The 16,486-nt window shown below is 45.5% G+C and overlaps 1 protein-coding gene across 11 annotated transcripts in view; it reads right to left on the bottom strand.

Moving 5' to 3' along the window:
• LOC137424966 (dedicator of cytokinesis protein 7) overlaps positions 1–16,486 on the bottom strand; it is a 212,011-nt gene that overhangs the window by 192,744 nt on the left and 2,781 nt on the right. For all 11 annotated transcript variants that reach the window (XM_068112899.2, XM_078773155.1, XM_068112932.2 and 8 more), the window contains exon 2: positions 862–958. In XM_068112899.2, coding sequence (XP_067969000.2) covers positions 862–958 — 97 coding nt within the window. The remainder of the gene's footprint in view (positions 1–861; positions 959–16,486) is intronic.

Below are 16,486 nucleotides of genomic sequence, written 5' to 3'. Positions count from 1 at the left end.
TCCATATCAGACATGATCCGACTTTGTTGAATAACCAAAAGTCTATGGTGTAGCCAGAGACTTTTAGAACTCGTAAGTTTTCACATTCTAAATTCCATGTATTCTTGAGGCGTAACCTTCATTTGATTTTGAGATCGAACCAAAGTCATAACTCGTTTCCCTATTCATGCTGATCAAGCTATTTGTTTGAGATGGTTATATCAAACTAGTAAGTGTTAAACACTATATACAAAAGGTAGATAGTTACCTTTTGGCGAGGTTATGTATTCTCCCCTATTTATCTGTCTGTTTGTGAGCAAGAAAGGTTGTGGATAGACTTGGACAAAACTTGGTGGACTGCTTGGGTGTAAGACGAGGATGAATTGATTACATTTTGGCGACGATCTGGATCTGGAAACTAGAATGTTAAGCGATTTTCACAATTGAGAGATGGGGCTAAAAATGATATATAGGATGATATTTCAAAAAGTTGTTGATGAGTTATAACACTTGGTGGATGAGTTGGTTAGGTGTGAAAAACAAGCCGATTAGATTTTGGTTTAGGTCCAGATGCAGATCCGGCCTCTCAGTGGGATAGAAAATGTAAACTGTTCAGCCTGGCAGAGGTATGCGCTCTACCGAATACTCTTATAGTTTACTGTTGTTTCCAAACTTTGTTTATACAGTATGACCAGATTGGGAATTTTAAAGTTACAAAGCGAAAACAACATTAAATATTCTGAAATTATTTCACGAAATATGATGAATGACGGTTCATTCAAAACGCTGACAGCAACTTGGACTGGTTACCAAACAACAGGAACATAAAACATTTTAACTTGAGAATAAAAAGGTAAAGACTAAGGGAACAAGTAAACTTACTGCCTGATGTGCTGCGCCACTGGATAAGGGTCTGGAGACATGGCTTCCGCCACTGTAGTGTAGGAACAACTGCTTTCTCACTTCTGCTGCCACAGTCCTTTAAATCACAAATCATGGTACCAACCGTAACCGACAATCCTTTCACGATTGGAAAATGTTTGTTTAATTCTCAAACAATTCAAACAAAATGACTCTCGGTGAATTTTCAGCCAGAGCATTCTTTGTTACTCAGATAGTATGAGGGTTTCAACCATGAAGAACAAAAATTCCTATCACTTGTAATGCAGGATTCTGCGGGTTGGTCACATTAATGTATAATGAACACAAGCCCAATAAATATGAACAACTTTATTCATTCAGTACATTTGGCTGCAAGGTTTTCAGTTTCCAATCTACCAGAATATCTATATCTAAATACTTCAATGCATGTATGTATGTATGTATGTATAAAAAACCGAAAAAAACCCCCAAAAAAAACCACCTTTAGAGGCCATTTTTCCCCGCAAGCGGGGGTTGGCCTTTTTCGGGAACTGTGGTTGTTGTTTTTCGGTCCCCTTTTTGAAACAATGTTTTACGGCCGGATGCCCTTCCTGACGCCAACCCTTTTTTTTTGCCGCCTTTAACGACAAGCAGGGAATTACCAGTGAACTGGTACTCAATTTGCCGACCTCGGAAGGATGACAGGCTGAGTCAACCCCCCTGGCGTTAATTCAGCGATTGACCGGGATTCGAACCCAGGATCCTAGGATCCTAAGCCGGCACCCTAGCCGCTAGCCCAACACCAGGGTCTATGTATGTATGTATGTACCAGTAAATTGGTGGGCAGACAGACCATCAAAGGACTGCCGTACACACATTGGATGGACAGCTGGCGTGACTCCACCCACAATTAAAATTATGCGCCGCATTTTTTAAGCCGCAGAGACAGCAGGCCTCAGATCTTGGGCCTAGGTGTCAGTCCATGGCCCAGTGCAATTGGAATGATCCCAAGTATATAACCACAATGTAGTATATACAGTCACGTGAAAAAGTAAGTATACCCCATGTAAAGATTTGACTTTTTCAACATATTTCAACATACAGCTATTTGATCTTCATTTCAACAATATTGAAAGACAAAGGTGATATAATATAACAAATATCATGAAACATTTACATTTTGTAGTCCATTGTATAATTTAAATAAACATAAATGCAAATTTCGCATGTGGAAAAAGTAAGTACACCCCTACATTTATCATTACTTCAAATACCTAAAATTAGAATCTTGGTGTCCTTGCATTTTATACCTATCCTGCCTCCCCCCAGGCCCTCACTCCCACACATCTCCCGATGTCCCTGCTCTCAAATGTTGCGTTTGTGTGCTTCCTCCCCTTCTCTCCCCATCTTGTCGACCGCTCCCCTTTTTATATACTTTGTTTGCTTGTTTGTTTGATTTGTTTGTTTGATAAATGTTAGCTCTTTCACGAGCCTCGACTCTGTATACAAAAAAAGAAAAAAAAAGAAAAAGAAAAAAAGGTGCACCAGCTCAGGTGCAAATGATTAGAACATCGTCAGAGAGGATCTTGGAGGAACCTGTCTTATTTAAACCTCAGACATTTAGTTTGGTTTGCTCTTTGTTGTTGAAGTGTGCAGCGTCACCATGCCTAGATCAAAAGAGCTCTCTGAGGTCTTCAGAAAGAAGGTTATAGATACCTACGAGTCTGGGAAGGGATTTAAAAAGATCTCCGAACAATTTGAAATCAATCATTCGACTGTCCGGAAGATCATCTACAAGTGGAGAAGATTCCAAACAACTGCCAACTTGTTCAGGCCAGTCCGCCCCAGCAAGTTCAGTCCGAGAGCAGACCGCACGATGCTGAAAAAAGTCTCTAAGAACCCCAGAATGTCATCACGGGACCAACAGGTAGCTCTTGCCGCTGTTGATGTCAAAGCGCACGAGTCTACCATTAGAAAGAGGCTGCACAAATTTGATCTACATGGGAGGTGTGCAGGAGGAAACCTTTGCTGCCCAGAAAGAACATCAGGGCAAGACTAAAGTTTGCCAATGAACACCAAGGCAAAGACCAGCACTTCTGTAACAATGTGCTCTGGACAGATGAGTCAAAGGTAGAGCTATTTCGCCACAGTACCAGAAGACATGTTTGGCGAAAACCAAAGACAGCATTTGACCACAAGAATCTGATACCAACTGTAAAGCATTGTGGTGGAAATATTATGGTTTGGGGCAGCTTTGCTGCATCAGGGCCTGGGCAGCTCACCATCACAGAATCCACTATGAATACTTCATTGTACCAGAGGGTGCTTGAGGATAATGTGAGGCCATGTGTCGGAAAGTTGAAGCTCAACCGAAGGTGGACCTTGCAACATGACAATGACCCTAAACATACCAGTAAATCCACCAAGGAATGGCTGAAAAGAAAGAAATGGAGGGTTCTGGAATGGCCAAGTCAAAGCCCGGATCTAAATCCCATCGAGATGTTGTGGGGGGATTTGAAACGAGCTGTGCATGCAAGAAACCCCTCAAACATCGCACAGCTGAAAGAATTCTGCATGGAAGAGATAATAATAATAATAATAATGCATTTATTTTATATAGCGCTTTTCAGGAAGCCCAAAGACGCTTTGACAGAGTGCAAAACATAATGCATAGCAAAACATAAAAACAATTGCAAAAAAAGAGGAATCAATAGGGAAATATTCAAAGCACAAAGGAGGGAGAAGGAGAGGAGATAGTCAGGGGTTAGATGCTGTGGGTTAAATGTTGAATGCAGTGTTGAACAGGTGGGTCTTGAGTGATGTTTTGAATGTGGTGAGTGAGGAGGAGTCTCTGATGGTGTGAGGTAGCGAGTTCCAGAGGGTGGGAGCAGCGATGGAGAAGGCCCTGTCCCCCCAGGATCTACATTTGGTCTGGATGGGGGGGGGGGGGGGGGGGTCAGGAGGTTGGTACCAGCAGAGCGGAGGTTGCGGGTGGGAGTGTGTCTGGAGAGGAGGTCAGCCAGGTAGGATGGGGCCAGGTTATGGAGGGCTTTGTAGGTCAAGAGGAGGATTTTGTACTGGACTCTCTGGGAGATGGGGAGCCAGTGAAGCTTGTAAAGGACAGGGGTGATGTGGTCACGGGTCCGGGAATGGGTGAGTAGACGGGCAGCGGAGTTCTGAATGTATTGGAGTTTATTGGTGATTGTTGAGGGTGAACCATAAAGGAGGCTATTGCAGTAGTCCATACGGGAAGTGATGAAGGCGTGGATGAGGGTTTCAGCAGCCACGGAGGAGAGGGATGGACGGAGACGGGCGATGTTTTTCAGGTGAAAGAAGGCTGTCTTTGTGATCTGTTTAGTGTATTTGTCGAAGGAGAGGGTTTGGTCAAAGATGATGCCAAGATTCCGGATGTGAGGGGAGGTGGATACTGGGAAACCGTCGATGTTGAGGGCAAAGTTATGGGTGGACTTGGTGAGCGTTTTTGGGCCAATGATGATTATTTCAGATTTATCACAGTTAAGTTTGAGGAAGTTGATTTGAAGCCAGGATTTTATTTCAGTCATGCAGTTTGTCAGGATAGAGTGGGTGGTGGTGGAGATGGACTTGGTGGAGATGAAAAGCTGGATGTCATCGGCGAAGCAGTGGAATTGGAGACCATGACGGCGGATTAAGTGACCGAGGGGGGACAGGTAAAGGATGAAGAGGAGGGGGCCAAGAACTGAACCTTGGGGGACACCTTGGGGGAGGGGAGCAGTGGGGGATTTGCAGTTATTGATGGAGATGAACTGACGTCTGTCAGAGAGGTATGATTTAATCCAAGAGGGGGCAGTGCCGGTTAAGTTAAAGGTGGTTTCAAGTCGGGTGAGGAGGATGGTGTGATCGATGGTGTCAAAGGGGCGCTGAGGTCGAGGAGGATGAGAATGTTGAGGTTGCCAGCGTCAGAGGAGAGGAGAAGGTCGTTGGTGATTTTGAGGAGAGCAGTTTCAGTACTGTGGTTGGAGCGGAATCCGGATTGGAATGTTTCATACAGGTTATTGGCAGAGAGGTGATGTTTGAGTTGAGTGGCTACAGCGCGTTCCAAAACCTTTGACAGAAAGGGTAGGTTGGAGATGGGTCTGAAGTTGTTTAGGGTGTCAGGGTTTAGTCCAGGTTTTTTCAGAATGGGGGTAACAGCAGCAATTTTGAGGGATGGTGGGACGATGCCTGTAGACAGGGAGGAGTTTATTGTTGCAATGATAAGTGGAGAGAGAGCAGGAAGGGAGGCCTTGACAAAGCTGGAGGGGATGGGGTCAAGAGTGCAGGTGGCAGTTTTCATTCCGATGAGGAGTTCAGAGAGGTCAGTAGGGGAGACTGGGGAAAATTGAGACAGGGGATGGCAGGATAAGGGGGGGCAGGTGGTTTGAGGGGGAGCGGGTGCGGCGGTGGTCAAGCTGTTGTAGATGTTTTCAATTTTGCGTTGGAAGAATGAAAGGAAGGAGATGCAGTTGTCTATTGTGAATGACTGGGTGGTGGTGTTCAGGGGGCTGAGGAGTTTGTTTATTGTAGAGAAGAGTGCTTTTGGGTTTCCGGAGCCAGAGTGGATAATTTGAGTAGTAGTAGGCGGAGCGGGCACGGGAGAGGGCATCTTTATAGTGTTGTATGTGGTCCTTGTAGGCCTGGGAGTGAACTGCGAGACCTGTTTTATTGCGGAGTCTTTCAAGTTGGCGAGCACGAGGACGAGTTGGCGAGATGGCAAAAATTTCTCCCAGGCAATTTCAAATTTCTCCCAATGTCAGAGACTGGTAGACAGTTATTAGAAACACCTATTTGAGGTTGTTTCTGCCAAAGGGGGCAATACCACCGATTAGAGCGAAGGGTGTACTTACTTTTTCCAAATGCGAAATTATGCATTTATGTTTATTTAAATTATACAATGGACTACAAAATGTAAATGTTTCATGATATTTGTTATATTATATCACCTTTATCTATCAATATTGTTGAAATGAAGATCAAATAGCGGTATGTTGAAATATGTTGAAAAAGTCAAAACTTTACATGGGGTGTACTTACTTTTTCACGTGACTGTATGTACACAATCAGTACGCATGTTTTTTGCTTCATGTATATACATTGAGATATTTTTGTTATTTTTGAGACCGAATGCATCAGCGATATGCGGCATTATACACCAACCAAATAAAGGGATATGTTTGCTGATGCTAAAAGCATAATTAAACGGTGTCAAAATGATGGGTTGGAGTTGTGGCGGCTTAATTATGCCTTTAATGTTTCTAATAGGTAAATATGCTCGAGCTCTGATGGATCGAGGGATTTGGAGTACCGGGAGTGATCTGGAAGAATTACGAGCTGGTTGTTCAGTCGCTGGTTTAATAAAGGTATTGACTCGGATTCCGAATGTTTCAGACATCTTTTTCCTTCCATGCTAAACAAATATGGTGCATTTACAGTGGCTATAGAAAGTCTACACCCCCTTTCAAAATTTTCACCTTTTGTTATCTTATCGCCCAGAATTAAAATGCTTAAATCCGACTTTTTCCACCTTTATTTACACATCGTAACTCACAACTTCCAAGTGAAAAACAAATTCTACAAACTTCAGAAAATTAATTAAAATACAAAACTAGAATATCTTGGTTGGATAAGGGTCCACCCTCCTGAGTTAATACTTGGTGGAAGCACTTTTGACTGCAATTACAGCTGTGAGTCTGTTGGGATTGGTCTCTACCAACTTTGCACACCTTCATTGGGCAATATTTGCCCAATTCTTCTGTACAAAACTATTCAAGCTCAGTCAAGTTGCGTGGGGAGCGTTGATGAACAGCAATCTTCAAGTCATGTCACAGATGTTCAATTGGATTTAGGTCAGGGCTCTGACTGGGCCACTAAAGGACATTTATCTTTTTGTTCCTTAGCCAATCCAGTGTAGCTTTGGCTGTGTGCTTCAGGTCGTTGTCATGCTGAAAGGTGAACTTCCATCCCCATTTCAGCTTTCTTGCAAAGGGCAGCAGGTTTTCCTCTAGGATTTTTCTGTACTTTGCTCCATTCATTTTCCCTTCTATCCTGATAAGTGCCCCAGGGCCCAGGCCCTGCTGATGAAAAACATCCCCATAACATGATGCTGCCAACACCATGCTTCACAGTAGGGATAGTGTTCTTTGGGTGATTGGGTTTGCACCAAACATAATGTTTTGAATTTAGGCCAAAAAATTCTATCTTGGTTTCATCAGACCACAAAACATCTTGCCACATGGCTTCAGAATCTTTGGCATGGATTTTTTGAGTAATGGCTTCCTTCTTGCCGTTCAGGTCAGACTTGTGGAGTGCTTGGGATATTGTTGTCACATGACCAGTCTTTGCCATAAAGGCCTGAAGCTCTTAAAAAGTTGCCTATTGGTATTGGTGAGGCCTATTGGTGGCCTCTCTGATAAGTCTCTTCCTTGCTTGGTCATGCAGTTTGGAGGGAGGGCCTGATCTAGGCAGGGTATTGGTGGTACCATATGCCTTCAACTTCTTAATGATAGTCTTGACAGTGCTCCAAGGGATATTCAAGGCCTTTGAAATATTTTTTATATCCATCCCCTGATCTGTGCCTTCCACAATTTTATTCTGGAGGTCTTTTGAAAGCTCCTTGGTGCTCCTGGTTGAGTCTTTGCTGTGAAAGGAAACCTACAGAGGAAACCTACAGGAACAACTGATTTTAATCTGAAATAATCCAAATCACTACAATTGAACACAGGTGGGGGCCAATTAACTTGGTGTGTGATTTTGAAAGTGCTTGGTTACACCTTGGAGCTAATTTACAAATGGGGGTAGGTGAGCAATGAGCCTCGATTTTGGGAGTTTAACAAGAAGAGGGTTAATGGCAGATCTTGTGTGCACTGCAGATAACTGGGAGAGACAGAGGGGGCAGAGGGTGCAAGATCAAAAAGGAGGTGGTAGATTATAGAGAGGCTACCAACCTGCCTGTGATGCAAAATAAACAGGCCAAGACACTCATGTTCATCACGGGAGACCCCAATGATTGTGATAGCCTTGCTTTCCAAGAAAAGCAAGGTGTGAGGTACAGTATGTGCAAAAGCCCAAATGGGAGAGCAGTACTCCATCAAACTACAAATTCAGGCCTTGTAGGTTGTCAAAAGTACAGATTGGCCAAGGACAGACCTTGATCGACGACGAATGCCCATTCAGCGGCTGGCTTTGGAGGCCATTTTAAAACAAGGTCTGACCAAGAAACAGAACGGCTGTTGGTGAGGCCCACACGTCTGAGTGATTTTACCTCTTCAAATGGTTTGTTTAGAAAGTAGATGGGAGGGTTTTGCCAAACAGTCCTTTTGGAGAGACAGGTAAGTGTGGGATTTGTTGGGCTTCAAAAACATTTTAAGTGTTGGACCAGATTCTGATTCAATGAAGGTCTGCAGAGCGGGAAGAGGTTGCTGCTCTCCTGTCTGGAGGATGAGAGATGATATGGCAGAGGGGAGAATATTCAGCAAAGACGTAGGCAGGATTTTCAAGGGAATCAGAAAGATCATTGATGAAGACGAGGAACACGACTGAGCCCAATACAGTGCCTTGGGGCACTCCAGCCTAGACAGGAAGAGGAAATGAGAGGATCCCATTGAGCGCTAAATGCTGATTATGGGAGTGGAGGGAGTCAATATAAAGCAATGAGAGGAAGTAGCCTTGGATACCATATGCAGAAAATGTGGAGATCAAGGTGGGGTGCCAGACTGTATCAAATGATCAGATGTGTCCAGAGAGATGGCCCAGATCTCAGGTCTGATATTGAGGACTTCCATCCATTGTTGGGAGAATAGAAGCAGCATGTCCAGGGTAGAATGATTAAAACTGAACTGATGATCTGAGATCAGGCCATTTTAATAGGCAAGCTAATAGGCCTGCTGTTAAGAGGACCTGTTTTTGCTCAATGCTTGTGTATTGCAGTGATGTCGGCTATCTTCCAGGCAGATGGAAACTGACCCAGAGAAAATCATAGGGTGAACAGAGAAAGAGGATGAGCAAGAGCAGCAGGGCGGGTTTTAGGACACATGCACTGATGCTGTCTGGGCCTGTCACAGAATCAGAGTCGAGGCTTGTCAGAAAACTCTCCACCTTCTATCACAGAATCCAGGAGCAGTTGGATATGAAAGGCTAGGTTACGTATCTGGAGTGAGGAGTTGGATACACAAGATTCGGAAGCAAACATATAATTGAGGCGTTTGGCCTTCTCATAAGCAGAGTCACCTGTGGTGCCATTTAAGTGAGGGAAGGGATGGAGAGGGACCATACTCCAGAGACAGACTTAACAAAGTTCCACCAGCTTTTTGAAGAAGGAGACAGGTTTGAAAGTTCAGTATTTAAGTTGGCCAGATGTTGTTTTCTGGCTTCCCTGGGAGTGGACACGTGCTTGTTTTGGGATTTGTGGAATGATCTGAGGATGCCTTCAGTCGGATTTTCTTTCCAGGAAGAGAATGTATATTGTTTAAAGGTAACTGCCTCACCACAGGATTTTGTGTACCAGGGGTGAGAGGATGGGTATAATAACTGGAGAAAAGATGATATAAATCTGTACATAAGGGATAGTAAGCTTGTGTGGAAGGATACCCACTACCCAGGCAGTGTTAATATCAAAAGTGGAAATGAAGGACAAGTCTTGACATGAGAGGGCAGCTTGCAGTCTCTGTCAGCCAGCTTGTGTGAACTGCCAGACTACGACAATGAGGCAGCTCTCTGACAATAGCCAGAGAAAAGTTGACTGTCACAAGCACATGATCATAGGAACCTATTTGAGCAGAAGAGGCACCGGAGACATTAGTAGAAAAATTAGTCATTAGCAAGTCCAGAAGGGAGGACGTGATAACAGCCTAGGGTAGGAGGTCCAGGTCAGCCAGGGCAGCTGACCCGAGTGTCCCAAACTAATCAAGATGGTACTAGCTCTGTCAGGCCGGCAGAGGTTCAAAAGCGAGGTTTGGCGAGGTAGTTTTAATGTGGGATCAATGGGGGAGACAGGGTTTGAGGTGGTGGAGATGATGCAGAGAAGGGGGTTGGAAGTGTTGTGTGCGCAGGAGACTCAATGTAAAGCAGACAGGGTGAAGAGGTTCGTAGGAGAAGACAAGCTGTTGCAAGCGGGTGGGGATGGAAGGAGTAATGGTGTAGGAATAATAGTTTCGGAAAAGATCAGCAAGCAGGTGGTCAGAGTAGAAAGATGGGAGGGATGGATAGTTATGGAATGGCTGGTGGTACAGAGGCAAATAATATGTGTTATGTCGGCATATGGGCCACAAACAGGAAGGTCTAGGATGGAAAAGCAGGAATTCAGGGATGCACTGGAGAGGATGATGGGAATGGTTGAGATGGAGGTGATGCTGTAAATTGGGGAGGACTTTATCATGCATGTTGGAGTAGTGGAGTCAGGTGAAGAGGGATGTGTTGGTAAATTTGCTTGGGGAAAAAGGAACAGAGAATATCAAGAACTGGTGGAGCTGATGGCAAGGAATGGGATGGCCATAGCTGGTTCAACAACAACAACAACATGCATTTTAAGGCCATTTTCCCTGCCAGAGAGGGGGTTAGCCTTGCGGTCCCTCCATGACAATCTTCTCCATTTTGCCCTATTTTCTGCATCTTCCCTTGTTTAACCCCCTTGCCCGCATTTCTTCTTCGACCATCTTTAGCCAAGTCTTTCTCGGTCTTCCGCGTCCTCTACTTTCTTCTAAATTCATTTCCATTACTCTTCTCAACCAGTCACTTTCATCCTTCCTCAACACATGACCAAACCATCTCAAACTGTTTCTCTTCACAGCATCCATCACAGGCTCTATTCCCATCATCTTTCGCAATTCATCATTTGTCTTCCTCTCTCTCTCAACGATACTCCACACATCCACCGAACCATTCGCATTTCCACCCTTTCCAGCCTTCGTTGCTGCTCTACGTTCATTACCCATGTCTCGCTCCCATAAATCATAACACTTCTCACACATGCAGCATACACCTTTCCTTCAGCTTCAACGACACTCCCCTCCTCGTCAGCACGCCACTCAGTTCCCGAAACTTCTTCCATGCACATCTCACTCTGGCAACTGTTGCCAAGTCTGATCCACCTTCTCCATTCAGCATGTCTCCTAGGTAACAAAATGTTTTCACACCTTCCAGCTTCACGCCATCTCCAAGATCCAACTCAACATTTCCTCCATCTGCAGCTCCCTCTGTGCACACCTTACACTTGAATGTAGATGCCACACTGGTTAATGACCCTCTCAAACCACTACATTTTTAATGAACCCACTCAGCGCACATTGCACATTGAATGGAATTCACTCCGACACCCTTCCTGCACACAGCACACGGCCACTTCCCAGTTCATTCCACCTCACCACATGCTTTACCACTTGCCATCACCTTCGTTTTTCCGATATTCACCCTCAGACCTTTTGTTTCCATTCATTCCTTCCACTTGTTCATCTTCTCCTTCAGTCCATCCATACTTTCTGCAATCAACTCCAGATCATCTGCATACAACAACTCCCACGGTAAACCCTCCTTTACATTCCGAGCCAGCACCTCCATCACAGCTACAAATAGTAGTGGCCTTAGTACCGACCCCTGATGCACTCCCACCTTTACCTCAAACTCACCACTGTTCCCGTCCTTCGTCCTTACAGCTGTGCACGCTGTTTTGTACATTGCTATCACTACTCTGATCAACCATTCCTCCACTCCTAACTTCCTCAATGCCCATGTCATTACTTCATGTGGAACCCTATCAAATGCTTTCTCCAGATCAACAAACCCAAGAAACAACTTCTTCCTCTTCTCCATGAACTGCAACTGCCTCACAATAAAAAGCGCGTGTGTCGTTCCTCTTCCTGGCATAAATCTCTGACACACCTTCAACAGCTCTCCCTACCTCTTCCTCCTCTTCCACATCTTACCCTACTGCTCCCCCCCCCCCCCCCCCCATGTTCTGTATCCGATGCTCCCCCTTCCTCTTCTTTAACAGTATGGACCTCAAACATCCAGGGCCTTCGCTCAAACTTGACTGATCTCTCCATACAGGTTGCTTCTGACAAACCAGATGTGATCTGCTTAACAGAAACTTTCCTCCTTCATGATGTCTCTGATTCCTTGGTATCTCTCCCAGGTTACTCCCTCCTCCGGCATGATAGACCTGAGCCTCATCCTGGAGGGGGGGGGGGGGGGGGGGTTGCTATATTTATAAAAAAACTCTTCCTCACTCGCCCTGCACTGCCCTCTCTCCACCTCACCCCCAGGAATACCTTTGGCCACGGCTTCCCCTTCGCTCCCACCTTTTGTTCATATGTGTGTTGTACCGTCCACCAAACAGTGATGACTCCATCTACATCTCGCTGTCTGATAATATGGACCAACTTCTATCTACCCATCCCAACTCTCTCTTCCTCATATGTGGTGATTTCAATTGTCACCATGCCAGTTGGCTGGGTGTGGGTACCTCTCTCACCAGCCATGGCTCTTCAGCAAAGGACTTCTGTGACTCACTGGGACTGATACAATCTGTCAATTTCCCGACCCGGATCTCAGTCAACGGAGCATCTTCTCTTCTGGACTTGGTTATGACTAACTTCCCTGAAAATGTCTGCTGCTCTTCTTCTGCTCCAATCGGCTCATCTGATCATGTGCTTGTTAAAGTTGACATCTCTCTGACCATTCTCAGATAGCCTCCTCAGGGTCGACGAGTCTGGCATTTCACTAAGGCCAACTGGCACGGTCTTCAAGCAGCCATCAATCATCTGGACTGGTCTCCCATCTCTACCGCCTCTGACATCAACTCATCCTAGGAATTCTTCCAAAGTAAATTGCTCTCTCTCATGCACAGATTTATCCCATCTCGTCTTCAGTTGTCATACCCTTCCTCCCGTCCATGGTACACGGAATCCTGTGGTGAGGCTATTGCCCAGAAACAACTTGCTTTCGTCTCCTGGAAAGCAAATCCAACGGAAGGAAATATCATTTCCTTTCACAAAGCCCAAAACAAGTGTGTGTCCACCCTCAGGAGAGCCAGGAAACAATATCTCTCCGTTCTCAGGACAGAACTCTCATCTTTCTCCCTCTTCCAAATCCTGGTGGCGTCTGGTCAAATCTGTTTCTGGTATTTGTTCCCCCTCCATCCCCTCCCTCACCTCAAACGGCCACACGGCTGACTCCGCACGTGAAAAAGCTGAATGCCTCAACTCTGTGTTTGCCTCTAAATCTTGTGTCCAAAACCCATCCCTCTCTGTACCCACCATACCCAGTCGTACCCAGCTGCTCCTGGATTCTGTGTCCTTTCCTCCTGACAATGTGGAAAAGTTTCTGTCAACCCTCGACTCTGATTCTGCAACTGGACCTGACGGCATCAGCCCACGGGTCCTAAAATCCTGTTCTTCTGCTCTTTCACTCCCTCTCTCTGTTCTCTTCACCCTCTCTTTTGCTCAAGGTCATCTGCCATCTGCTTGGAAATCTGCCAACATCACCGCTTTGCACAAAAAAGGTGCAAAAACAGATCCCAGCAACTACAGACCAATCAGCCTTCTCCCAATTATCAGCAAAGTCATGCAATCCATCATTGCTTCAGATATGAAATCTTTCCTCTTCTCCAATGGCTTGATCTCTGATCATCAATTTGGTTTCAGACCTGGTCACTCTACTCTGGACATACTGCTTCTGCTTTCTCAACAATGGATGGAGGTCCTCAATGCCAAACAGGAAATTAGAGCTGTCTCCCTTGACATATCACGTGCCTTCGATACGGCCTGGCACCCCGCTCTGCTCACCAAACTCTCCTCTTTTGGTATCCATGGAAATCTCCACGCATGGCTGGCGGACTTCCTCTCTAGTCGTAATCAACGTGTGGCCCTGAATGGGTTTCTCTCATCTCCTCTTCCTGTTGAGGCTGGAGTTCCCCAAGGCAGTGTTCTGGGCCCTGTGCTTTTTCTGGTCTTCATCAATGATCTCTCTGACTCTCTTGAAAATCCTCTGACTCTTGAAAATCCTCTATCTCTTTGCTGATGACTCTACTCTCTGTCGCTCCATTCTTCATCCCTCAGATCGGCAGTCTGCAGCCTCCTCACTCTCTGCAGACCTGGACAAAATCACAGACTGGGCAAACAAGTAGAACATGTCTTTCAATCCTGACAAATCTCACACTCTTACGATGTCTCTCCGAAAAGACCGACTGGACAACCCTCCCATCCACTTTCTGAATAATCCTCTCCAACAAGTTCTGTCACTCAAGCTTTTGGGTCTCACTATCTGCCATGATCTTTCCTGGGAAAACCACATTTCAAATCTGGCCTCCAAAGCCAGTCGCCGACTGGGCATCCTCCGTCGTGCGAAGTCCTTCCTTGGCACACCTGAGCTCCTCACCACATACAAGGCTTTCATCCGCAGCTGAATGGAATACTGCTCTCCCCTCTGGGCTGGTGCTCCTGCCTCACACCTAGATCGTCTTCACGCTGTTGAAACCAAAGCATTCAGAACCATTGGAATCTCCCACGATGAAGCTAACTCCAAGGGCCTCTCACTCACTCACCGCAGGCAGGTTGGTGGTCTTTCCGTCTTCTACCGACTCCTCTCTGGCCTTGCCCCCCCAGCTCTCTCTGGGCTCTGTCCCCCAAATATTCCTACAGGTCGCACAAGATCTGCCTGCAACCCTCTTATGGTTAAACTGCCAAAATCAAGACTCTCTGCTCACCTTCACTCCTTCACTCCTCTTTTCTCCCACCTCTGGAACAAACTCCCTCACTCTCTTCAATCCCACTCCACCCTCCAGGTCTTTAAAACAGCTGTTCACCACCATCTCTTATCTTCCCCCATCCAAACCCTTGATCGTTTCTACCCCCGCTAATTTCACCCCAATTCCACTTTTTTGAAATACCAACTTCTGTCCTGGAAGTCCTTTGTGTCCTTGTGTTTTATGCTTCTCCCACCCCCCCTTCCCACGCCTCCTCCCCCCAAGCCCTCTCCCTCCCCTCAAATGTTGTGTGCTCTCAAGTGTTTGTGTGCTTCCCCTTCTCTCCCCATCTTGTCTTCCGCTCCCTCTTTTTATATATTTTGTTTGTCTGGTTGATTTGTTTGTGAAGTAAATGTCAGCTCTTTCACGAGCCCCGATTCAGTATACAAAAAAAATAAAAATATACAAACTGCATTTCGTCAATCTTCACTTTTTCCTTACCCTCCTCTCCAACACCCTTTCCAATACTTTCATTCCATGCTCCAATAACTTTATCGCTCGATATGAGCCACAGTCCAGATGGTCACCTTTCCCCTTGTATCGAAGGACGAGGGTACTCAGTTCCCAATCCACTGGAATGCGGCCTTCTTTCACCACCAGATTACAGATCTCTGTCATTCTCTTCACACCCCAATTTCCCGCTGCCTTCAACATATCTCCCACAATTCCCGTCGGTCCTCCCGCTTTTCTACTCTTCATTGCTTTTATTGCTTCCTCAACTTCCTTCTCGGTTATCTTCTCTGCCGATCCTAAAATTACAATGAATATGATATGATATATAAATAAGGCTTACGATATAGTGTCATCCCTTGAACACAATCAATGGACTCCCCAATATTCGCTGTGTTCACACGATCAATGGTTTGAATTACGCTGAGATAATGTGGAGGCGTTTCGTGGATATGAATAATGCTTACAATATAGTGTCAGTGTACCCAGAAGCACAATATGTTCCTGGGTGGCACGAGTTATCCACCGATTGCATTTCGCGTCACAACCAGTAAGGTCGAAAGAAAAAGAAGCGTATCCAGAGGTGATGGAAAATAACGTTATGCGGGAGACCAAACCTGAAATGCTGGAGACCAAAGCTGAAATTGGAAAAACAATATAGCCTATTTTACTCCAGGGGGTCCCAGGTCACACACCCAAAATTTCGTTGCGATCGGTTCAGCCGTTTTTGCGGTACCTGGGAACGGACGGATGGACAGACAGACAGACAGATATTTGGTGAATTATAGTAAGATTGGATGAAAATTAACAAAGCTATGGTCTTTTAATGACAATTACATTTTCGTTTAAAGAAGAAGAACAACAACAACAACAACAACAACAACAACAACAACAACAAGCATTTTAAAAGGACATTTTCCCTGCTAGAGCGGGGTTTAGCCTTGCGGTCCCCATGACAATCTTCTCCATTTTGCCCTATTTTCTGCATCTCTCCTCGTTAACCCCCTTGCCCGCATTTCTTCTTCCACCATCTTTAGCCAAGTCTTTCTCGGTCTTCCCCGTCTTCTACTTCCTTCTACATTCATTTCCATCACGCTTCTCAACCAGTCACTTTCATCCTTCCTCAACACATGACCAAACCATCTCAACCTGTTCCTCTTCACAGCATCAATCACAGGCTCTATTCCCATCATCTTTCGCAATTCATCATTTGTCTTCCTCTCTCTCAACGATACTCCGCACATCCGTCGAACCATTCGCATTTCCACCCTTTCCAACCTTCGTTGCTGCTCTACCTTCATTACCCATGTCTCGCTCCCATAAATCATAACACTTCTCACACATGCAGCATACACCTTTCCCTTCAGCTTCAACGACACTCCCCTCATCATCAGCACGCCACTCAATTCCCGAAACTTCTTCCATGCACATCTCACTCGAGCA

Source organism: Myxine glutinosa, chromosome 1 (assembly GCF_964187855.1).
Source record: "Myxine glutinosa chromosome 1, kmMyxGlut1.1, whole genome shotgun sequence".
NCBI classification, from domain to species: Eukaryota; Metazoa; Chordata; class Myxini; order Myxiniformes; family Myxinidae; genus Myxine; species Myxine glutinosa.
This window is presented reverse-complemented; position numbering and strand designations above follow the sequence as displayed.